This window comes from Haliaeetus albicilla, chromosome 4 (assembly GCF_947461875.1).
Source record: "Haliaeetus albicilla chromosome 4, bHalAlb1.1, whole genome shotgun sequence".
In the NCBI taxonomy this organism is placed as follows: domain Eukaryota; kingdom Metazoa; phylum Chordata; class Aves; order Accipitriformes; family Accipitridae; genus Haliaeetus; species Haliaeetus albicilla.
In genome coordinates, this window is record NC_091486.1 from 18,931,810 (window position 1) to 18,954,729 (window position 22,920).

Genomic DNA, 22,920 nt, shown 5'->3' on the forward strand with positions numbered 1-22,920 from the left:
TAGCCACCCAGCGCAGGGTGGAGGGGGACTGTTTGGGAAGCCGCTTTGTGATCAGGACAAAGAAGAGGCGTCTTTGCACTTGCTCTTCATTAGCTGCCTTCCTCTGGCTGGCCGGGCCAGGATGCGCTCGCATCGAACGACAGCAGGATGTAGCTGCCGGTGTCAAGGACGTGAACAATAAGGGCTTTAAATAGCAGCGCTGCCTTTGAAACTCGCTTGCCTGCGCCGCAGACGGAGCCCGGGAAAATTGTGCGGCGCGAGAAGCCGGGGGATGTGAGAGCGGGGGTGCCCTCGTCCCCCGGAGGGGCCCCCCCAGTCCCACGGCTGCTGCCCGTGGGCAGGCAGTGCTGTGGCCAGGACACACGGACCCCTGTCCGGGAGCAGTCTGGGATGCCAGGGCAGACCCATCCCAGCCCCTCTGGCAGCTCCTAGAGTGGCAGAGTTCAAAGCTCCCCCTGCACGGTCCCCTGCAGCCCTGGGCGTGCAGTTAATTAGCAGCACCTCCCCACGCTGTCAGAAAGGTGCCCCTTGGTTGCCGTCTGCTTTCCTCTCCCTCTGGCTGCAGGACTCTGATCTCCTCCCACCTTCCTCCAGAACGTGAAAGAGCCTCGCGGGGGCTGCTGGCGCTGCCCCCCGCCATGTCAGGCACGGAGGCACCTCTTCACCTCTGCCAGGATGAGCCAAACAGCCGAGCGGCGTCCGGTGGTGCCAGCAGGGAGCCGGTGGCACATGAGATGGAGAAAGAAGGTGCTCTGCTGTCTTGGGGAGCCCAGCTCCGTGCTGTGCCAGTGCAGGACGGCCCAGGCCCTGGTTGGACATGGGGTTGGGCACCCAGGAGCTGCACATCAGGCTGATGGAGAGAGATCGGAGCCGGCAAGCCACGTGCGGGCACGTGCATGTGCACGGGGCGGGGGGGGGGGCCGGCTGCGCGTATTAGCAGGCCCTTAAATCAACACAGCACTTCAGACAGGAAGGAAATAGGCTTTGCCGACGGCAGGAGCGGCACTTGCTTTGTGCACATTACAGAACATCAGGAAAATGTCAAATTTACATAAAAATGATACAAACTCATTGGAAGAAACATGCATCCAATTATCGGCCCCAGCGCTGGCACGGCTCCGCAGCCAGAGGCTGGCCGGCCGGCTGGCTGCAAGGGACCCAGCCCCGGGGCACGCATTTCATCTCTGGGTGTTTAACATCAAAGCAACAAACAGCCTCGGATCTGCTGGCCGCCCCGCTCGCCTGCTCCCTCCCGCCGGCTGCCCGCCGCACCGCTGCCGCACAGCCCGGGCACGCCGGGCGCAGGGCAGGGGGTGGCAGTGCCCAACCACGGCTGGGCAGGGGTTTGGTCCTGCTCCTGACAGGGCATGGTGGGGAAGGGGCCACACAGCTGCAGCACCCCCGAACGGCAGGAGCATTGGGGGAAGGTGGGGGCACCGCTGAGCAGCCCGGAGTCGCAGGGATGGAGAGGTTTTGCTCATGGAAAACCCTTTGGAGATTTTGCCGGCGCCAGGTTGGGACCCCGTTCCTGGCTCTGTGCCAGGCTGTCCTGGTGGCCCCTTCCCTCCTTCCTGCTCCCGCCTTTCCCAGAGAATGGCCACCGGCATCCCCAGGGCAGGGAGAAGCCATATCTGCCACGTCCTTCCTGGTGTGGCCCCACAGCTGGGCAGCGTGGGCTGGGCACAACAGCCTGCATTCGCCCTGGGGCTGGGGACACCCAGGGGGATGTGGGCTGGAGATGGGAACAGGGGCAGGGGTGTCCCCAGTGGGTACCCTCGAGCCATGCCCGCTCACTGCCTGTGCTGGCATTCCACCCCGCTTCCCAGGATTGATGGCCCATCCTGCGGCCCCTTCCCGGCACACTGAACGCTACGTTTGCATCCCTGCTGCCCGCCGGGATTGATGTCTCACTGAGTGCAGGCAGCGGCCGTAACTCACACCCAGGAGCCGGGCTCCCGGCTCGTTACTCACTGGGCACCGTCACCCCATGAGTTATGGCTCTGCCTTGTGCCGGGACACCTCAGCAGCAAGGGATCAGGGTGGGGGGGACACACGGCTGAGGCAGGGCTGGGACAGGGGACACACCTCTCTCTCCAAGCATCCCATGGGCTGGCAACCCCAGCGTACCCATGTGTGACCTGCCGGCTGCCTCCGTCCCTGGCAGCGGGGTGGGAGGTGGGCACACGCGGCCCCCGAGGAGGGTCGCTGAGGTCCCGGCCGGGGGTGGAGGTGGCACCGCAGCTGGGATTCCCCACGCCGCACCAGCCAGCTGGTGCCCAGGCTGCAGCGCGCGGGGGAGGCTGACGAGCTGTTAATTACAGGTGCTGCTTGGCTGGTGCAGCGCGTCTCTGCTGCTCGGCTGGCAGAGCCGTGCGGCGGGTGACACACTCCATGATAAATTGATATCCCGTTTAGCATCAATTTTCCCTTCTCTGGTGGCAGACAGCTGTGCTAATGGGATGGGACAAGTGAAAATGAAATAACAGGCCCTGAGCACACCGGCACGCGCCGCACCAGCGGCCCTCCTGCACGGCTGTCGCTCCCCGAGAGACAGGCGGGACCCCACGCACCCGGGGGTGGGGGGTACGTGGGGCCGGGCAGGGCTGCCTTCATCCCCCTTGCAGCGTGCTCAGCGCCGGCTGCAAGCAGCTTGCCGGGTTGCTGTCGCACAGCCGGGGCAGGTTTGTGACACGCGATGTGCCAGCGTTTGGTGCCGCCGCCAAGTCTCGTGTTTGCAGAGCACGCGGTGCCTGAGGGGAGCTGGTCTTTGCAGCGGGCTTTGAGGTAGGCGTAGGAAGAGGGCTGGTTGCAGCATGCCCAGCTCTCAGTGGTCAGCATGGGGGTGCCTGGTGTCTGCGTCCATTTGGTGCTTGCAATGCATTTAGAGTGTGGTGCCTTGGCACATAGCGCAGCACATCGTAACAAGGAGCCAGAGAAGCATGTGGTTGGCATTCAGCGCCCATGCTATGTTGGGTATTTGCAACACACACAATGCCGGAGCTGATGTATGCAGCATTTCCAGTGCCCCTGCCAGGTTTGGTGTATGCAATAGCCTGTGGCGCTCTGTACCCACACTCGCACGCTCTTTTCGGCATGCTCAGCACCAGCCACACACTTGTTATCAGGAGTGTATTTGTCAAATTGGTGCCTGCAGTGTGTTTGCAGTCGTGGTGTGTGCAGCACTTGATGCCCACAGTTTGCTTGATAATTGCAGAGTGCTCAGCACTTAATACCTGTGGCATCGCTGTTATTTGCACAGTGCTCGCACTCAGTGTCTGCAGCGCTCGGCACACGCGGTGTGCTCGGGGTGCGGGACCCGCCACTGCTGATGTTTGCAGCACCTTCAGCATTTGGTGTCAGCTGTGGTTTCGTGTTTGCCAAACACTCAGCAATCTCCGCAGGCAGCGTTTCGTATTCAAGGTGTGCCCGGCACCTGATAAATTTGGCATTTGCAGTGTAGGCAGTGGTCACACTGGCCCGTTCTCTGTGGCGTGCTCAGTGTTTTGGTTCCTGTGGTGTGATCAGTGTTCACAGCAGACTTCTGGCACTGCAGCCGGTGCTCAGCGCCAGCGCGGCATGCAGTGCTTGCAGTGGGCTCAGCCTGCAGCACCCGCAGCATGCTCCCTGTGCCCGCACACTCCATGCTCGCTCCCGCAGGTGTGCATGCTTGCTGCTTGCCCTGCATCCAGCCCCCAGTGCCTGATGCGCTGCTTGCTGTGTGCTTTGCGATGGCAGCCCATGGTGTGGTTGGTACAAGCTTCCTGATGCTTTTGCTATTTGCAGAGCTTGCTGCACAGCATTAGTCGTGTTTCTGCTATTTAGCCTGTGCTCAGTGCCAGATGCCAGCCCGCTTCGGAGTTGCAGCATTCTCTGTGTGCACTGCTAGCACCGGCTCTCGCATTAGCAGTGCCATCAGTCCGTGCTTTCCCCGCTGAGGCTCACTCGGCAGCACACTCGGCACTCACAGCCTGCTGTGCATCCCATGTTCACAGCACAGTTTTCAGTGCCTGTGGCACATGTGGCCCTGTTAGTGCCCTCAGTGCTCAGCATCGGCCGCCTGCTTGCAGGGAGCTGGCGCTTGGTGCCTGGAGGTGTTGCGTTTGCAATGGCACAGCTCACATTTGGGGTCGACGCTTCCAGGACGCTCAGCAGTTGGGTGCTTGCCCTACTTGCAGCGTGCTCAGGATGAAGGCCCGTGAGGTGCTAGGTGTTTGCAGCGTGCTCCACACGTGGTGCCAGCGGCGTGCCTGGTGTTTGCAGCACATGGGGAGCTGAAGGTGCCCAGCTCCGCAGCGGCTGGCATGGCACACGCGGCATGTTTGTTGTTAGCCATGTGCTCCACAGCAGGCGGTACCCGCCGTGCCGTCAGCACTCGCGGCCCATGCTGGGGCTGATTGATGCGGTCTGCTTGGCGGCCGGCTGTGCGCCGTGCCCACGGTGCGCTCAGCCCTGGGGCCTGCCGCCGGGCTGGATCCCAGCCCCAGGAGCTGGGCTGTGGGGCTTGCATTGGGACTTCCCAGCGGCCTCCTCCAAATTACTGCTCCCCGCTGTGGACCCAGTCTGGCCACCGCCTCTCCACCACCCACCGAAGGGCAGGGGCAGTCCTGGGCTTGGCTCCCAGCCCCTTGGTCCAGCAGCCTGGGGGAGCAGGCAGGGTGCCCCCGCCACACATGCCATTGGTGGGGCCGTGGCATTAAGGTTGTGGTTTTAATCACACAGATGTCAGAAAATGGGGAGCGATGGTTCCCATGGCAACGCTAACTCTGCCCCTTGCCCGCGGCACGGCGGCTGTGCGCGCATGGGGCCGTCATGGGCACCATGCGGCTGAGCTACAGCTGCTCGGGGACCCATAACTTCCAATCTCCTGACTTGGGTGCATTTAAAACCTCAGCCCTATTGCTGCGCTGAGGCAGCTCTGCTGGCAGTTTATGGCTCTGTTGTTTTTAGGAAAGGCAAGGGGGAGGCAGGAGCCGCCTGGGCAAAGCGCTGCGGATGGAGCAGGGGGAGCGGGCCAGGGCCAGCAGGAGCAGGAGGGCACTGCCTGGGGACTGGGTGCCAGTGGCTGCAGGGGATGGAGCAGGACAGGGCCTGCAGGCACAGCTGAGCGTGAGGGAGCAGCTGAGCGATGTCTCTCGGAGCATGAAGAGCGGATCCACACGCTCCGCTGGCTGGGCATGCTCCCATCCAGCTCCCTGCATCCCTTGGGGCCAGGGCCAAGATGGAGGAGCCGCGGTGGGTGGGTACCAGCCCTGCTGCCTGGTACAGGTGCTGCTGGAATGCCAGCATTACCTGTGCCCTGCACTGGGGCTACTCACAGGCTGCACCTCTCCAGAGGTGCTTAGAGAGCCTGGTGATGGGCTCCCTGCCGCTGTTGTGCCGGTCTCCAGCCCTGCAGCATCCAACACCTTTCTCCTCCCATGCCAGTGCAGGAGACACTTGCTCCTTGGTGCAGGACCAGGTCTGTTTGGTGTGGGATGGGGGTCTCATCTTCTCTGTGCACCACAGCAAGGCTGCACCCATCTGCACCCTGCCTCTCTGGGGTAGCACAGCTCTGGGCATGTCCCCTGGGCTATGAGATGCTCCCCCAGCTGTGCCTGTACAGCTGTGTTCAACAGCACCCCTACCCACACATGCAGCTGTGCACACCGGCATGCCAGCCCTGACGGGTGTGCGCCGGGGCTGGCACTGTCAAGGCAGGATAGGGACACCCAGCTGGTGCTCAGGGGCTGCACGTGGTGGCCAGGGCTCACCCCAGCAAGGAGCCCAGTGCTGTGGGGACCTCCCAATGCTGGAATTAGGGGGGTCCCCCAGGCTCAGCCCAGTTCATCCATCCGAGCATCCCCTGCCCATGAGTCAGAAACTGCTGGTAGGCTGCCTTAGGTGCTCATGTTCCCCCCAACTCCTTTTCCCCTGGAGGTCTCCTGGCCTGGCTTATGATCAGGGAGGACTGTGGCCAAGGTGGGCTGCCCACCCTCTGGTCACCTTTGCTCGGTTGTTGCTTGGGAGGGAGCGAAGCAGGGGGTGCCCTGCTCACAGGGGGCCAGGGGAGGCTTGACCGTCTCCCGCAGCGCTGGTCGGAGCATCTCCCAGCCCCAGTGCTGCCCTCCCTGCCTATCTGCTGCAGCTCCCATAATGTATTCATCCCAGGGTGCCCCGGTGCAGCTGCAATATCATTATTGGAGTTTATTACACCATTAGCTTTAAAGTTTTATAAACCACCAAGCAGGTGACAAGTGGTGGAGGGAGGGGACTCATGCTGTGGGCAGAGGGGCTATGCAGGGATAGCACTGGGGAATGTCCCAGCAGGGTGCTGAGCCCAGTTTCCCTGCTGTGCTGGTGCTTTCACTACTGGTGCAAGCCCAGCAGCACCCAAGGCATGTGCCCTGCCTCTGAGCTGCTCGGCACAGCACGGCCACGTGCCAGCCTGCCCGGCTGCCCTCCTCAAGATGGCAGAGACCAGGGAGGATCAACCAGCTGCAGCAATAAAAGGCTATGAAACCAAACAAGTGTCTCTGCACGCTGCAGCGATGGCTCCCAGGACGCCTTCCCCTTCCTAACAGCGCTGAGGACAGGAGGGACTGTGCTCACCCCAGCGCCCCATGCTCAGAGCCTGGGCTGCTGCTGCCACGCAGCCACTCTCTGGTCACATCTGCGACGGCCTTTCCAGCCGCAGGGGATGCTCTGAGGGCGGTAAGGCCATTTCCTCCACTCCTCCCTCTCAGGACTGGAGGGCAGCATTAGCTGAGCCTGACCTTCTGCCGATCATGGGCCAGCGAGCACTGCCGGACCCAGAGCCTGGAGATAGGTCCTGGGCTGAGCATCCTCCTGGGGGTGCTGAACACCCTCTGTGCTGAAACGTGTGCCCATCCTGCTGGGAAGGGGGCTCTGCTTTGCTCTTCTCCATGGATTTGGGAGGCTTTTAGATGTGTTTCCTCTCCGTGAGGATGTTTGTGTGGTGCAATCAAGTGGATGGCTCAGTTTAGGTGTCGTTTGTACTGACGGGGTCAGAGCAGAACACGGACAGGAGACACCAGTCGCTGCTGCTCCTCTTGCTTTCCGCCTGGCAGAGCCAGGGCAGTGCAGATCCATGGTACGTCAGGTGTCTCAGTTGGAGACCAGGAGCAGGGGCTGCTGTGCACGGGTGGGCAGCCCACAGCAGCCGCTGCCTGCTGCCTCTCCTCAGGCAGGGGGCCTGGGGCTGGCTGGGATGGGGGCACAGCTGAGCATCTCTGAGTGGAGGAAGTCAGGAGGGCAACCAGCAAGGTCTCAGCTGCTCCCTGGGCTTAAATACCATGGACTCAGCCCTAGCCCAGCACAGACCCTTTTCTCCTATGAACTGGGCTGGGATTTGACCCATTATCCCATTGAGAGTCCATGGGATCTAACCCGGCTCTGATGCAGGCAGATATTGTCCTCTCAGCCATGGCAGATGCTCCGACACCCAGATCTTACTGAAACCAACTCCTTAAATTCCTGGAAGTAGGACCCCAAAAGCCACATAAACCCAGCATTGATTTTGTTTTTCTGGCAACAGCAAAAGGTGTCCAGGGCACCTTGCGCGAGCTCATGCACACAGCTTACAAAAGAGACTTTGTAATTGAGGTTTTGCGCTTAATGAAGGAATAAATTGAATGGGAGTGTTGTCCTTAATTGGGGTGTTGCATTAATTAAGGTATTGCACTTAATTGGGGTAAAGCATTTAATAAGGTATTGTGTTTAATGGGGGTAGTTTACGTAAATGGGGTCAGTGCGTTAATGGGGTGCTGCATCACCAATGCATCTGCCGGCCCTGGCAGACGTGTCATCTGCTGCCGGGGGCTAAACTGGAGAGTGGCTCCCCGCACGTGGGGGACCCGGCCACTGCCTGCCCAAGGGACCAGGGCCACCAGCGAGGCTGGTCGGCGGTGCCGGAGCTGCCATCCTCTCCATCCCAGCACCACGTGGCTGGTATTGGTGTTCATAGTGATGGCTCCGCTCCCTGCCCTGGCGCATACAGCTCCCTGCCCGCCGTTCCCAGCCCCGCTGCTCCCCGCAGGCGCAGGAGGATGGTGTGGAGGTTTCGGTGAGCGGGGCGCAAGCGACATTACTGCCTCCGAGGCTGCCCCACGGCTGGCTTCACGGCGGGGGGTAATGCCCGGCATGCTCATCACACCGTTGCCAACCCTGCTCTCCTGTAATTGGAGTGGACATCTTGTCATCCCACATCTCCCCACAGCCGAGGCATTCGCCGTGGAGCCTAACCTGCCAGGCAGGCGCCGGCAGCGTGCCGGGGAGGCCGGGGGAGGAGGCTGTGCTTGTTAAGCCGACGTGTTTGCAAAGGTCTCGGAGGATCCAACTGGCGCGAGGCAGAGTCGAGCTCTGCGGCCAGCTGGGCTCCGCAGTCACGTTTCCTTCAATTAGATCAAAATTAATGATCGCCCCAGATCCACTTCCCTCCGGGCACAGGGCTGCGGCCAGTGCTGGCTCTGGAGCATGTGGAGCTGGCGAGGAACACACGGCAGCCAGCTTATGGGCTTGGGCTGGTGGCAGAAGTGCCCAGCAAGCAGGATCTGGGTCCTGGACTAGCAGGGCATCAGGTGGGGACTGCATGCTGGGGGTCTCCCCTCGGGCAGGTGCCTGCTACTTGCCCTGGGCTGCAACTGTCCCGTCATCTGTGTCCCCCACCCGCCCGGGCTGCCCTGGCCACAGCACCTTTTGGTGCCCCCGGGCTGATCCCTTGTGCCTGTGCTGAGGAGCTGCAGCCCCGCAGGGTGGCCAGGAGGGTGAGCTCACTGCAGCGGCACAGCTCCGGTGCCGGAGCGTGGTGGGAGGTCGGGTGCTGGTACAGCGAAGAATCGATCCATTGGCTCCATGGCAAGACAGGGAAATGGTAACCAAACCCTCATCTGGATCGGCCTGAGAATAAAAACAGGCAGTGTCTGTGTCTCAGAGGGATGAATCATCACAAGGTTGCTGGAGGGCACCATGGCAGAATCAGTCCCACCAAGCACCCCTCCAGCCTGTGGGCCAGCTTCTCCTCCGTGGAGGCTCCACCTAACCCCTGCTGTCTTCTATGGTGTGTCAGGGCCCTGATGCTCTAGAAAGCCCCCTCCTTCTGGGCTCACAGCAGTTATTTTGTCTATGGATGCAGCCTTTTAGCCTCCTCTGCTCTCACCCAAACTCCCAGTGCCTCCAGCCAGTCCCCAGCACTGCTCCCTGTTATTGCCATCCTCTCTACTCTTTCCAATTAGTCCAGATTTTTCTTGACGTTTGGTCCCAGACCAGGCACAGGGCTCCCGCCGAGGCCTCGCTGCCAGCAAGTAGTTCAGATGCCTGGTGAATGATGCTCCTTCTTACACAGCCCTGAGCAACGGCCTCCTTTCCACCAAGCTCAGTGCAGTTGCGGGGCAGCCAGACATCCCATATTACACTGGCAGATCCCATATCCCAGATGAAGGAGGCTCCTCCTGTTTTTTCCTAGCTCCCGGCTGCTTTTCCAAGCAGCTGCCTGGCTGCTGGGCATCTGGAAGTGCAGCTTCTGCAAGCACAGATAACCTCACCTGCACAGCGTGTCCTGCCTGGGGGGGTCCGACCCTCTGCATGCCTTGTTTATCTGCCTGGGACTGTCCTGGGTTTCAGTGTTAAACTCAGACAAGCCGACGCTGCTGCCTGCTGCTGAGCCAGGGCTCTGCCCTGCCCTCCTGCCTGCTCGGCAGCCCTGCCCTCCAGCCGCTTGCCCTCTGCTTGCTGGGCAGATTTGCTTCCTGCCCCAGCCCAGCTCTTGGCACTTGTCCTTTTGAATTGGATCTGATTGTTTTCAGGCCATTTCTCCGATTTGTCAACATCATTTCGAATTCCAGTCCTGTCTTCCCCGGCGCTTGCAGCCTCCCCCCATCATCTGAGCGTAGCACGTGGGCCCTGCGCCAAGCCCCCGCCGCTCAGCATCCCCCCAGGCTCGGGGCGCAAGGGTGAGCAGGGGGGACCCCCATTTCCCGATCTGCTGCCGAGCCCTCAGCTGGGTCTCCTGTCCTGCACGGTGGCTAGTGAAGTCAGCACTCTGGAGCCTGGGGCATCAGGCTTCTCCCGGCCGTTAGCATCAAACCCAAGGGCTGGCTGTGGGAGCATCAGCGGGCAGACGGGCTCTGCAGCTGCTCGTGGCCCGGCGGAGGGGCAGGCAAGCCCCGCTGCATGCTGCAGTCCCTCCTCGTGGCCTCGTGCCCCCTGTGCGCAGGCGTGCCGTGCTCAGCCACAGGTGGGAGGCTCCGGTGCAGAACAGTGAGCTGCAGACATGCTGCCAAGTGGCAGCACTGGCCCTTCCCAGCTGGTGCTATGCTCTCTGCCTTGTCTGGTCCCAGGAGAAAGCAGTCCCTGAGCCCTGCTGCCTCCCCTCCCAGCCATGCTGCTTCCCTGCTCCCTGCCCCTCCGGCCCAGCGTGTCTCCTGGTGTGCCTTCTCCCCGGGTGCTGGTGGCCATGAAGCCACAGCCCTCCCTGCTCTGTGGCTTGCAGGAGGCCTGCAGCTGGGGTTGGGGCTTGTGCCTTGGGTGCCACTCACTTGGGCAGAGCTTGATCCCAACCCAGCCTGGCTGCACTTCAGCTCCGTGCCTTGGGTGATCCTGCAAGGGGATGAGCCCCCAGCACCCATCTGCCCTTGCTGGGTGGCCAGGCAGGACCAGGGCACAGCAGGGGAGAGGCAGGAGAGAAGGGAGGAGAGGACACATCCACCTCTTCGGCCGCACAGGAGGGGACCATGCTGTGGGGAGGGTGCCAAGAGGTGTCCCCAGCCCAGGTGGCAGTTGCTGCTAATGGAGCAGGAGATGCCCAGAGAGAGCAGAGGTCTATGGTCCCCGTGGTGTGGGGGCCAGGGCCATGCAGGGAGCTGAGAGGTAGTCCTGCTCCCGTGCCATGACTGTCCAGCACACAGAGGACATGGGGCTCCTGCCGGTCTCGCACTCACACAGCTCAGTTTGCCCTGTACCTCAGGATCAGCGCTTACGGGGTGGACCTGCCTGGCAGATCCTCCGTGCCTTCGTGCTCCTCGCCACCATGGCACTGAGAGATGCAGGCAGGGACTCAGTACCAGGCTCTGCAGACCAAAGACCGAATGCCGGCCATTGTCTTGCACCGCAGAACCTCCTCGCCACAGGGTCAGGCCCTTGCTGCCCACAGTCTTTCCAGGGCCAAGTAGCCCCGCAGAAGCAGCTCGGGGCTTGTGGCCGTGTGGCTGGGGCCACCCATGGTGACGGTGGCGCTCGGACCACCTGCCCAGCCCAGTCCCCGCCGTGTCTCTCCGAGCTGGGGATGCGGGGCTGGCACACGCATGCTGCATCCCCTGGGCAGGGACAAGCGGGTGGCTGGGACTGTGCGTGCTCCCTGCCGGAGGCAGCCTATCATGCTGTATTGACCCACACAGAGGCAGGAACATGTGTGCCATGCACAGATCGATGGGAAGATTGAAGATGTGTGTGCGCTTGCCGGACGACTGGGGAAAGCTTTGCCGTTGGCATCGGCAGCACAGTGAAGGTCACGCTGACCTGCGGCGCAGTCCCCAGGGAGAGGCGAGGCCTCTTGTCGAGCTCATGGGCGGCTGTCTCACCACTTGTCCTCCGGGGACCCCGGCTTCCCAGCCAGGCACACACCTCCCCAGCAGAGCCACATCTCCGGGGGGAGGTAGAGGGGGTGCCTGGTGCTGGGCTTGTTCTGGAGGCAGGGAGCTGGTGTTTCCCCCACCGCTGTGCCACTGGGCAGGGTCGCAGAGGGTTGCTTGACTTGTGGGTGAGGGGTCGGGCTCAGTCTTTCTAGCAGAGCTAACCCTCTGTCACCAGCTGGGGAAACTGAGGCAGGGAGCTAGGCGTGATCATGACTTGCTGGCAGAAGGGGCTGTGCATGGGGAGCAGCCAGATCCAAGCAGCGAGTGGCTCTGTGGTCGGTGCCGCAGGGTGAACCCATAACCTCATCACAGCTCTGGTCCCGCTGAGCAATGAAGGCAGAGCCCCGCTGCTGTGGGCAGGATGGGGCAGGAGGACACCCTGCTTCCCCCAGCGCTGCCACGGGAGCCGAGTCCTGCGTGGGGCTGTGCGCAGGGGTGGGTGCAAGTGTGCCGTGGAGGGAGCAGAGCCAGACCCGAGGAGGGGCAGGGGGCTCAGCAGGGCAGGAGAGGGTGAGGGTGACCCCGGCTCAGCCTTTCTATCAGAGCCGGTCACTGCCTGCGGTGACCCCCACTTCTCCCGCGCTGCCGTGGGGAAACGCGGAGCCCAGCGCGCAGCACAAAGCGGGGTGGGGGGCAGAAATGAAGAAGCTGGGGGAGCCCAGCCCGGGCGCACAACAAGCGCAGCGGGGAAGGAGGTGGCGGACACAGAGGGGTGGCTGGCGGTGCTGCCGCCCTCCCGGCTCCGGGGCACCGAGGAGCACGGGGCCCCCCATGCACCCCCGGCGCCCCGTCTTCAGCCCCGCTCCGGCGGCGGCTTGTCGGCCGGGTCTCGGCGGGGCCGGGGCCGGCACCGGCACCGGGACCGCGACCGCGACCGCGACCGACGGGGCCCGGCGCCCGCCGACTTAGGGCGCGGCGGGCCGTGGCAGGGAGGCGGTTAACGGCCAGGGAGCCGCCGAGGCAGGAGGAGTCCGCAGGCGGGCGAGCAGGAGGGGGCCGCCGGGCGAGCTGCCCGCAGGCTGCCCGCCCCCGCCGAGCCGCGCCGCGCCGCGCCGAGCCGAGCCGCGCTCTGCCCCGGGGCGCACGGGCCGGCGGGGCACGGCGGGGCGAGGCGGCCAGCGCGGCGGCGGCGGCGGCGGCGGCGGCGGCGGCGGCAGCGGCGGCGGCGGCGGCGGGGGGCAGGCTCCGTGCCCCGCCCGCCTCGGCACGGCACGGCACGGCTCGGCTCGGCTCGGCTCGGCATCGCACGGCGGGGCGCGGAGCAGAGCGGCGCGGCTCGGCATCGCACGGCGCGGCTCGGCGCGGCTCCGTTCCGCTTGGCACGGCACGGCACGGCTCGGTACGGCTCCGGCAGCTCCCGAGCCATTCAAACAAGTGGCTCCGGCAGCACTTGGGAGCCGGGGCTGGGGAGAGGGCACAGCGCGGCTCCCTGCCCCGGAGGCGCCGGGGCCCTTCACGCTGCCTCTTTTCTCTGGCGCTCGCTCTTTATTTGACGATGAAATAATGTTGACATGTCTTGAATTATTAAGTATTCCCTGGATTTTATTAGCACATGATGCCTAAATGCTGCCTGTATCTGCTGGGGTCTTAACCAGAGAGGAGCGAAGGAGAGAGGCTGAGAGACAGAGCGAGGGAGAGGAGAGAGAGGGGTTTTTGACAGCTGTATTTGTGCTGATAAGCGAAGGCACAAGGAGACGATCGACTAGTGAGACAAGAGGGAAGCGGCGGCTCGGAGCTGCTGAGAGGGGCTGCGCTTCCCTCCCGAGACGGCTCGGCCCTCCCGGCGCCGTGCTGGGGCTTGGGGGGGACCCGAGCCCCCTCCCAGCGCCTGGCCGGGCTCTCGGCCGGTGCCCGTGCCGGGGGGCAGCTCGCTGGCTGGGCACGCCGGCCGCGCGGGGCAGATGCCGATTGAGATCGTGTGTAAAATCAAATTTGCCGAGGAGGATGAGAAGCAGAAGGAGAAAGAAGAAGGGGACAAGGAGAGCCTGATCGAGGAGCCCGCCCGGCCCCGCTCCCGGGACCTGGCCGCCTTCGCCAGCGCCAGCACGCTGCACGGCCTGGGACACATCTGCCGGTCGGGGCGGCTGGGTGTGCGCCAGACCCTCTGGGCGTTCGCCTTCCTGGCCTCGCTCGCCTTCTTCCTCTATCAGGCGGCCAAGTCAGCGCTGCTCTACCTGGAGCACCCCCACGTCATGGCCCTGGACGAGGAGGCCATCCGCGAGATGGTCTTCCCCGCCATCACCATCTGCAACATCAACCGCTACCGCCACTCGGCGCTCACCGACGCTGACATCTTCCACTTGGCCAACATGACCGGGCTGCCCCCCAAGGACCGGGACGGCCACAAGGCCACAGACCTGCTCTACCCTGACCCCGACATGGCTGACATCGTCAACCGCACCGGCCACCAGCTTGACGACATGCTCAAGAGCTGCAACTTCAGCGGCGAGAACTGCTCATCCCGCGATTTCACTGTGGTGAGTGCACGCCTGGCTCAGCTTCCCTGGGGGCCCCAGCCAGCATGGGGGGCACCCACCTGGCCGTGCCTTGCCAGAGCAGGGCTCCTGGCTTGCTCCGGCTGCTGAAGTTTGCATCTCTCTCTGTTTGAGTTTCCCTCCAAGTTTCACACGGAGAGAGAGAGAGGATCCTGCATGGGAACTCTTGGTAGGGCTCTGCACCGCAGAACCGGGCTGCCAGCAGGTCCGTGCCGGAGAGGCTCGCAGGCGGGAGCCAGAGCTGGGGGGAAGCAGGGTTCAGCAGTCCCCAGGGTGGGTGCGCAGTGGGCAGGGGGAAAGCCGTGGTGTAGAGCCCTGCTCCAGCCTGGGCTTCCCCCTAGGTTGAAGTGCTCTGTCACAGGGTGCTTTGCACAGCAAGAGTGGCTGGAGGAACAGGCAGAGACCCCTCTGCACGCAGGGGAGCCTTCCTGCGTTTGGGGGGGTTGGTGCTGGGATGTGTGTGAATCTGGAGGCTGCCAGCATTGCACACGCACATGTGTGCACGCACACATGCCGAGTGGCTCCACTCCGGAGGCATGGCTACAGCTGGGCGAGCGGGGGGCTGCCGGGGGCTGCCCGCTCGCTGCCCGGGGCTTGCCGTCAGGGCCTCCTCGCCAGCAGCTCCCTGCCTGCCCAGGCAGCGAGCTCCCGGCCGGGTGCCTCCAGCGTGCAGCTCTTGCTAATATTGAGCCTGGAATCACAAATCCTCGCTGTGGTTTGGGAAAATAAATGTGCTGAACGGGCGGAATACCTGATGGGACCCTTTTCAGACCGTAATGACTCTGGAAATGAGCCGCCTCTCTCCTACGGCTGCCAGGGGCTACTGCTCGGCTGGCTTGATGCGCTCCAGGAGCAGTGCTGCCAGCCGGAGCCTGCTCCGCGCTGGGGAGGGGGATGCGATGCCGTGGGCTGTGCGGGATGCTGGGGGGGGTAGAGAAGGCTCCGTGGGGCTAGAAATGGCTGATGCAGCATGTCCTGTTTCACTTCGTGCCCATCAATACAAAGCCTGCTCGCCGCGCAGGGTGATGCTGTCCCTGGGAAAGCATCGTTTCAGGGCGGGGGGGGGCCTGCCCTGTGGGGGGGCTGGCATGGGGCACTGCAATGGAGTGGGAAGGAGCAGGGGGCAGTGGGGGGGCAACCCCACTCCTCCCGGGGTTTTGCTGGGCTTTGTGCCTGCTTTACGCCAGCTGCCTGAGTTTGCTGGGAAGAAGTGCGGTTCAGCAGGGCTGGGAGCAGGGAGCTTTGGTGCTGGACAGTCCTGCACGTGGCTCAGCCACGCTGGCTCCAGCCCCGGGGTCCTCCTGGGGGAGCCTGCACAGCTTTGGCTTGTGGGGGAGGCAGCAAGCCCAGCCTTGTGCCGGGCAGTGGCACGGCATGGCAATGGGATTTGACGTGTGCTGAGCTGCGCTGCGAGGCTGGCAGGGTAGAGCTCAGGCGAATGGGGCTGGGTACAAGCTTCCCACAGCGTGGACATGGTGTGTGGTGTGCACCGTGCTGCGTGGCAGCAGAGGGTGACTGCCAGGACAGTCATCGGGACCCGGTTTCTCAGCAGGTGGCTGTGCAGGACTAGCTGACCTGCCTGCCTCAGCTGCTTACGGGTCTGCCCTGGGGATGCTCAGGCAGCTGGGCTCTGGTGTGCCGGCACCCTGCACTGGAGCAGTCTTCAGGCGTGAGGATGGTTAGTGCCAGCTGACCCCCGGCTCACGGCCCAAAGAAGGGGAGCCCAAGACTCCTGCAGCCTGCACCCCCCCCGTCCGCAGCTCAGCCCTCCAGCCTGGCCTTTGAGGCATCAGGGGCTGTCAGCAGAAAGGGGCATCCCCGTCACCTCTCACTTGCATGGAGCAAAGGGTTGAACCTGGGACAGGAGAGGCTGCAGGACATGGGTGTGGGGAGGGATGGGGGAAGATGTGACCTCTCTCTGTCACATACCATGTCCCAAAGCCTTGCCAGGCAGCAGTGGGACTTGTCGAGGCATCACACTGTTTGCAGCTGGAGCCTCCTACTCCCGTTCCCCGAGCCGAATCGGTCCCTCGTGCCTCCTGGGAATGACTGAAACACAGAGCGAGCTGCTTGGCAGGCAGGGTGAGTCCCAGCTGTGATGTGTGGGCCTGGGCGCTCCCGTGCCTTCCAGCTGTGGGCCCGACGCAGGGGCACCCGGGCTGCCCTGCACCCAGCCATCATGCAGCAGGGAGCTCCAGGCTTCATCGGTCCCAGTCCTGGGTCCCCATGTGGGCCTTTATGTTCAGAAAGCTCTGGTACCCCCGCTGCAGTGGGTGGATACGTGAGTCACAGTATGTCCCAGCACTGATGGAGGGCTCCCAGACTGCTGCACATCCCAGTGGGTCAAATGGCCTGGGGTCCCAGAGCTCCCAGCCCATGGCGAGCAGCCCCTGGAGCAGAGGTCGCGTCCCCAGGGATGCCATAGAAGGGAAGGAGTTTTTCCTGCAGCCGTGCTTGCAGGAGTGCTGGAGTCCTTCCTTCCCTCTGGGCACGAGGTGGATTTCCTCCAGATGCTGGAAGTTTTACAGCACGAGGGTGGCCAAGCTGTGGGGTCGCCGGCGGCTGGCTGCCTGTTCGGGAGCAGGAGCAGCGCCGAAACTGGAGCGTGTCCCCTCGCGCTGCCGCTTGTAGCCTGTGCTCACATGATAAATAACCCGTGCGGATCCTTTAAGTAAGAGCCATCAGTGGTAAATGATCTTCCCCTATTTAACGTCACAAATCCACATTCTTTATGGGATAGCAAATTAAGAAACTGTGGGGGAAAAAAAAAAAATCCCCAGCGTAAGCATCTTCCATGTAATAAAGCCCGGCTGGGCTGTAAATCTCCCCAGGCGGCAGGGACAGTCCTGAGCCGCAGCAAGGCTCCCCTGCAGCCCGGCTGACAAATGTGCCCCCTGCGTCGGCTGCTGGAGGGCCATGCCAGAGCCCCGGCGAAGCCTCTTCTGACCCCCCCGATTCTTGCCATGCTCCACAGCCCCCCAGTCCTCGCTCTGCCCGGGGGTGAGGGGCTGGGCTGCCCCTGCTGCTGCCCGGTGCCCACCGGCACGCTGCCCCATGCCTCGGCGAGGGCGGCGGGTGCGGAGCCCTGCTGGCTGGGCGAGCGCAGCTGCGGTACCAAGGGCGCGAAGCGTGCGGTGCCGGCACGGGAATAGTGGGTTTTACGTGCTGTTGAGCGGGAGGTTGGGAAGCGACCCCACGGGGCTGGGGCTCAGCTGCGGCAGGTGGCTCATGCCAGCCCTTGCCTCCACGCCTGGCACCCCGGTATGGCCACAGCCCGAGGCCGGTGCCGGCCACGTCACGGGGCACTGTGGGAAAGGAGAGCCCTCCCAGCGGTGCTTTAGGGACAGGGGGGACAGGCAGCTGGGGTGTGCAGGGGTCTGGGGGCTAAGGCAGGCGGTGGGTGGTGATGATCCCCCACCCTGGCTGGCAGCAGCATCCCGCCTGCTCACTGGCAGCGGCTGTGGCAGAAGGCTCCGTTCGTGGCCGGGCGAGAGCCCGGTGCCTTTCTCAAAACCGCGTCCCCTGTCAAAAGCCTTTTGTTTGTGATGTGTGGCTGCCAAAGCCAGTCCTGCCAGGGCTGGAGGTTGGGGGGGGAATGGGGAGGTTGCTGACAGCTGGCAGCGCCTCTCGGAGATGGCACCGGCCCCGGCTCTCGAGTCAGGGCCTCCCGGCTACCCGGGACGTGCGTGGTGCGGGGCATCTCCCCAGCACCCCATGCAGACCCTGGAGGGGGAAGCCCCTGTGCTGAGACAGGGGGAGCATCCTCAGCTGCATCCCACATGCACCCCGAGAGGTCCTGGCTGGGGGGGTGGGCAGAGGGCAGCAGGCTGTCGCCCCTGCCTCCTCCCAGCAAGGCTCTGCCGCCGTTGCCCCTGCAACCTGCACCGCTCCCGACGCAGGGACTCTGTCTGACCTTTCCGCCAGAACCATACTTAATAAATGTCACATTTTCAGCCTATTTTTATGCTCTATCAGAGCTGGACTCGTTGCTCCTCACCTGCCCTGCCCCGCCTGATGCCTGCTCAGCCCCTGGTGTTCGCCCACCCCATTTCGCCTCTCCCCCTCTGCAGGGCTGAGTGTGACCCGGGGCGCGGGGGGCTTGCCGGGGGCCCCTCAGCAGCTCACTGGGCTCCAGGCACTGCAGGACCTGCCCTGTCTGGGGCACAGAGGGGCTCTGGGGCCAGGCAGTGCCATACGGGTCCCAACACAGTGTCACCCCCACTGGAGGGTGGCATGGCTGCGGATGTGGTAGGTGTCATGCCATGCATGGCAGGAGGGACTGGCTGGGCTGGGGCTGGTGGTGTCGGTGCCTAGGAGAGCCTGGAACATCCCTCGCCGATCCTATGCCTGTGAGCTGCTCGACTGAGCCCAGCTGTGCCCATCTGGGTCACTGCACTCCACTCACTGGATCCATGTCCTGCAGCCCCAGCCCAGCACCTGAGCCATCTCCCCGGGAGCTCGCAGCCCATCCGGAGTTCCCCATCCTCACAGCCTGGCCACCGTGCTTGCGCATCCCCAGGTCTGTGTCCCAGCTGGTGCAGGCATGCCACAGGTTGGTTGCGCTCCTGTCCGGAGCGGCAGCGGCAAGCAGCTCCAGTGCTGTTACACATGAGCCACCCGGGCACAGCTCGAGGCGCCGCTTGTGCCAGAAAACGGGGGACTTTAATGCAATTCGTTGCCATTTAATTTTACACAATTCCTGCTGCTTAATCCACTGAGAAATGCTAATTTATACAATTCACGTCTAAAAATAAATGTCAGTCCAGCAGCTCCCAACAGCGGGTAGTTGCTCCCACCAGCCCCCACCGGAGCCTTGTGCAGGGACCCCAGCCCAGAGCCCACCCTGCCCCTGGCCAGCCAGGCTGCTGCTCCTCGCCCGGTGGTGCCCAGGCTGCAGCAGCATGTAGGTAAATGTGGGGGTAATGAGGATTTGGGGTACCATGGTGGGACAGCGAGGGGTTGGCTGCACCTAGGGGTGTTACTGCAAAGCCCCTCATCACAGTGGGTCTCAGGGCACTGTGGCAAGGAGACACTGGGTGTCTCGGCAATCTGGCTGTCTTTCAGATGGTTGGGGAGGTGTGAGGGGCATGGGGCTCCCAAGGTGTCTTTGGGACCTGCGCTCCTCCATGGCTTCCCCCGGAAAGACAGCCTCAGCCCTGTGCGCAGCTGCACCTTAGGCTGCAGCTGGGGTGCACGGGACGAGAGGGGGGTCCCGGTGCAAAGAGCTGGCGTGGGGCCACCTGGCCTGCATGAGGGGTCCAGCCGTGGGTCGGGGCAGCCTCTGCCTGGCTGGCAGGTATTAACTGGTCACAAAGCACCATTAATGAATATGGGAGGGGAGGGAAGTGCGCACCCCTCCTGCCTGGGGAGTGGGGATGCATCATTAGGCCGTAAGGAGGCTGCTCTGCAGGGGACAAGGAGCGGGTCGGATCCTGCAGGGACAGGGACCCATGTCTGGGAAGAGCCTGTGCTCAGCTTCCCAGACCCCTGGCTCTTGCCCCCAAGCATCTCTATACCCCACTACCCCCCTTCCCAACCCTGCTGCCCCTTGCACCTCGCCCCCGTCACATCCCATCTCCCACCCCTTTGCTAGGCAGACCCCCATGCCACCCCCATCCAAGTGGGGTGGCACCGGCACCAGCAGCGACACCGGGGAGGGGGTGCTGGGGCAGCAGGGTGGGTGGTGAGGGCTGTGGCCCTGGGTGCTGGCTCCCTGCCGGAGGGGGCCGAGGCGGGGGAACAGGGGGGTGCGGAGGCGACGCGGCGGGGGAGCGGAGATGCTGGAGGAGCCGGCGGCTTTCCCACCGTCTCCCTGATTGAGATCAGATCACCGTGAGCATAAAAAAGCTCTCTTCATAATTATATTTAATGAATTGACTTTAAAAGCTCTTATGCTCTTATCTGGGTAATTTAATATCACACACTTAATAAGCCTGTCTCTGATACGGGGGGGAGCCAGCGGCCAGGACGCCCGCGCCTGGTGTGGCTCCCCAGGGACACAGGACGTGCCACGAGGCTGGTGCCATGTGCCAGGCTGGGCAGATCGGGGGCACCACCGTCCCTCAGGGCCAGGGCACCCGTGGGGTGTCTGTGGGGCGGTGCCCCCCCAGCGTTCCTGGCTGCAGAGTGGGGTGGGCACCTTGGGCAGCTGTGGGAGGGATGGGGCCAGGGCACCCGTGGGGGCTTGGCCCCAGGAGTGGGTGCTTGCTGATGCATGGGGCTGCAGGGCTGTGGGGCCATGGGGCGGTGGGGACACAGGGCTGTGAGGCTGACAGAGTAGGGTGACTGGCTGGGTGACAGGAAGGTTCATGGGGTGCAGTGTGGCTGGCTGGGCACGGAGGCTCTGGGCATGGGGCAGGGCTGGCTGGAGTGCAGGTGTCCTGTGCCGGCGACGTGGTTGGATGCCCTGTGGCTGGCAGGGCACTGCTGTGACAGTCGTGGCAGAGGTCCCACAGCCAGGCGGCACTGGGGGCAGCCACGGGGCAGAGTGCACCACGGGTCCCAGTGCCACGATGCTGTTGGCACCCTGTGTCCCTCCAGCTCCGGCCACCTGCCCACCTGGGGTAGCCGTCTGGGGTGGCATGGGGATAAACGAAGGCTTGTCACCATGGTCTCTGCAGCTCTGCCCCCCCAGCTCCTGCGCTGCCAGCCAGGGTGCTGGCTGCCTCCCTGCATGCAGTCACTGCTGCAGCCCCAGCAGGAGTCCTTGGCCCCCCCGCGACCCATCGGTGCGTGCAGGCGGGCGCCTGCGGCGAGCCGGAGGGGCAGGCTCTGCCATATGGAGCCGGGGGCCCTGGGGACCGTGGGAGCCTCTGCAGGGTCTGGGGCTGGGACCCGTGCCCCGTGGCCGTTGGGGCAGCCCCTGGCATCGCCCACACCAGGCACTCGTTTGGCAGCGGGGCGGAAAGCCACCAGCCGGGCTCGTGCCCCGCACGCATCAGACCAGGAGCAGCTGGGAGATGGCCGGTCCCCCCAGCCTGGCACCACGTCCCCGGTCACCCTGTGCCCTCCGGCCCCTGATTTCCAAGTGTTGGAGGACGGAGTGGCACGTCCCAGCATCCCTGCCTGCGCTGCCCCGGGACCCGCAGCAGGGATGGGGAGGGTGACGAGGGCAGGGTGCGCGGTGCTGGCCCACAGCCGGCCTTCCCCCCCGGGTGCCGGGGTGCCTGGCGGTGCCGGCTGCCATGCCGGCGCTCGGTGCCAAGGCCGGGAGGGCTGGAAGGGAGGCGCGTGCCAAGGCGGCGGAGCGGGGGGACGAGGATGCAGCTGCCACCTGGCCCTGCGGGGGGGGACAGCCCCGGGCGGAGCGGGGACCCCGGGCTCCCCGCCGCCGGCGTGGGGCACGGGACAGCCGTGCCGGGTCTCCCGTCGCAGGGGAGCGGCTGGAGCAGGAGGTTTACGGAGCTGCACTAAGTGACGCAAATGGTTTGAAGCCCATAAAGAGAGACGGTTTTATGTAAGACGACTATATAAAGCTCTGCTGTTCTGCCATTGATGAGATATAGGCCTTTATTTATAGAAGGCAATGTTTGCGGTGCGAGCGCTGAAAGCCAGCCAGGGACCCGCAGATAGGGCGTCGAGTCATTTCACATGCAGCTGCCGTCGACACTGTTCACACATTAAAGAAAAAAATTAACAAGTTTGCAGCCAGTCAGGTGGAAAAAACAATAATTGTCAAAAACCGTATTTCCCCCCTTTTCCAATAACAAATAGCTGGAACGCTGCTGGGGAGGTTTGGGCTTGTTCTGGGAAAGGACGGCTGGGAAAGGAGGCTCTGGCCAGGCTGGGGGATAGAGCAGGTGGCGGGAGGCAGCCAGGGGTGGGAGGAGAGCCCAGGCAGGGGATGCAAGCAGGGGCTGCTGCCAGCACCCAGGCGCCTGGCAGGGGGTGGATGCCCCTGCCTGGGCTTTTATATGGCCAGGACTGGAATAATAGGGCCTGCGGGCAGGCATGATGGTGCTGGCAGAGCAGCATGGCAGACCAGCATGGCCGTGTGTGCGCTGGGGGCTGGGGAGGGGGGAAAACACCAGGAGCTGAAGGTGCTCGTTGCGCAGGGGGCTGCGGACCAAGCCCCCCTGGGTTTTCCTGCCTGGCCCGGCATTGCCTCTCCCCGCCTGTGCACACAGGGATGCTGTGAGGTTATTTCTTTGCCAGATGTGGCTGGGTTTTTACTGGAGAGCAAGCAGCAAGTCCCTGTGGTCAGAGCGCCCTGCCAAATTTTGTTTCATGCACGAAAGGAGGAAAAACTTCTCATGATTAATTGTGCAATAGGGGAGAACATGCATCTCTCTAACCTGCTCCTTGCCGGTTGCCGGCCTTTTCTCCCAGGTGCTGCCCCGACATCCAGTCCAGGAGGAGGCGGTGAGCTCATCCTCTGGGGACGGGGTGCACGGCAAGGGTGCGAGGGCGGGAGGGTGCCGACACCTCTGCCACGTCCTAACTCTGCAAGGGCCGTGAAGGGGAAGAAAGCCAGCCAGGGCTTCACAACAGGGGAGCAGAGTCTGGCTCGTGCTTGAGCTGCTTCCCTGCAGCTCCCTGCGCCTTTCTGCGGGTGGCTGCCCCCTGCTTACGCTGCAAAACCTTCCCACTGTGCTCTGAGCCATGCCCGCCAGCAGCGGTTACAAGGCAGGGTGCTGCCAGCCCCATCCGTTCGCGGCTGCATCGCTGTGCCGGCAGAAAACAGAAGGCGAGGACGGCCCTGCTGCTGAGCCGGGACGTGTGGCACCGTGCTGCTGGTCTCGGGTGGGGGGCCTGGGCCTGCACCCCGACCTGCTGGGACTTGAGGCTCCCGCATGTGC

At 63.7% G+C, this 22,920-nt stretch overlaps 1 protein-coding gene and 1 long non-coding RNA gene across 3 annotated transcripts in view; one reads left to right on the forward strand and one right to left on the reverse strand.

Moving 5' to 3' along the window:
• ASIC4 (acid sensing ion channel subunit family member 4) overlaps positions 1-22,920 on the forward strand; it is a 65,879-nt gene that overhangs the window by 22,856 nt on the left and 20,103 nt on the right. The window contains exon 1 of one of the 2 annotated variants that reach the window (XM_069781198.1): positions 12,780-14,104. The exons of the other annotated variant lie outside the window; for it this stretch is intronic. Coding sequence (XP_069637299.1) covers positions 13,529-14,104 — 576 coding nt within the window. The 5' untranslated portion in view covers positions 12,780-13,528. Of the gene's footprint in view, positions 1-12,779; positions 14,105-22,920 lie in introns of those variants that run through there. 2 annotated transcript variants of the gene reach the window in all.
• Positions 21,614-22,552, reverse strand: LOC138685079 (uncharacterized). Its single transcript, XR_011324304.1, has 2 exons — positions 22,417-22,552; positions 21,614-21,730 (listed from the first exon to the last, which is right to left on the reverse strand). It is a non-coding gene; the product is annotated as an uncharacterized lncRNA (long non-coding RNA).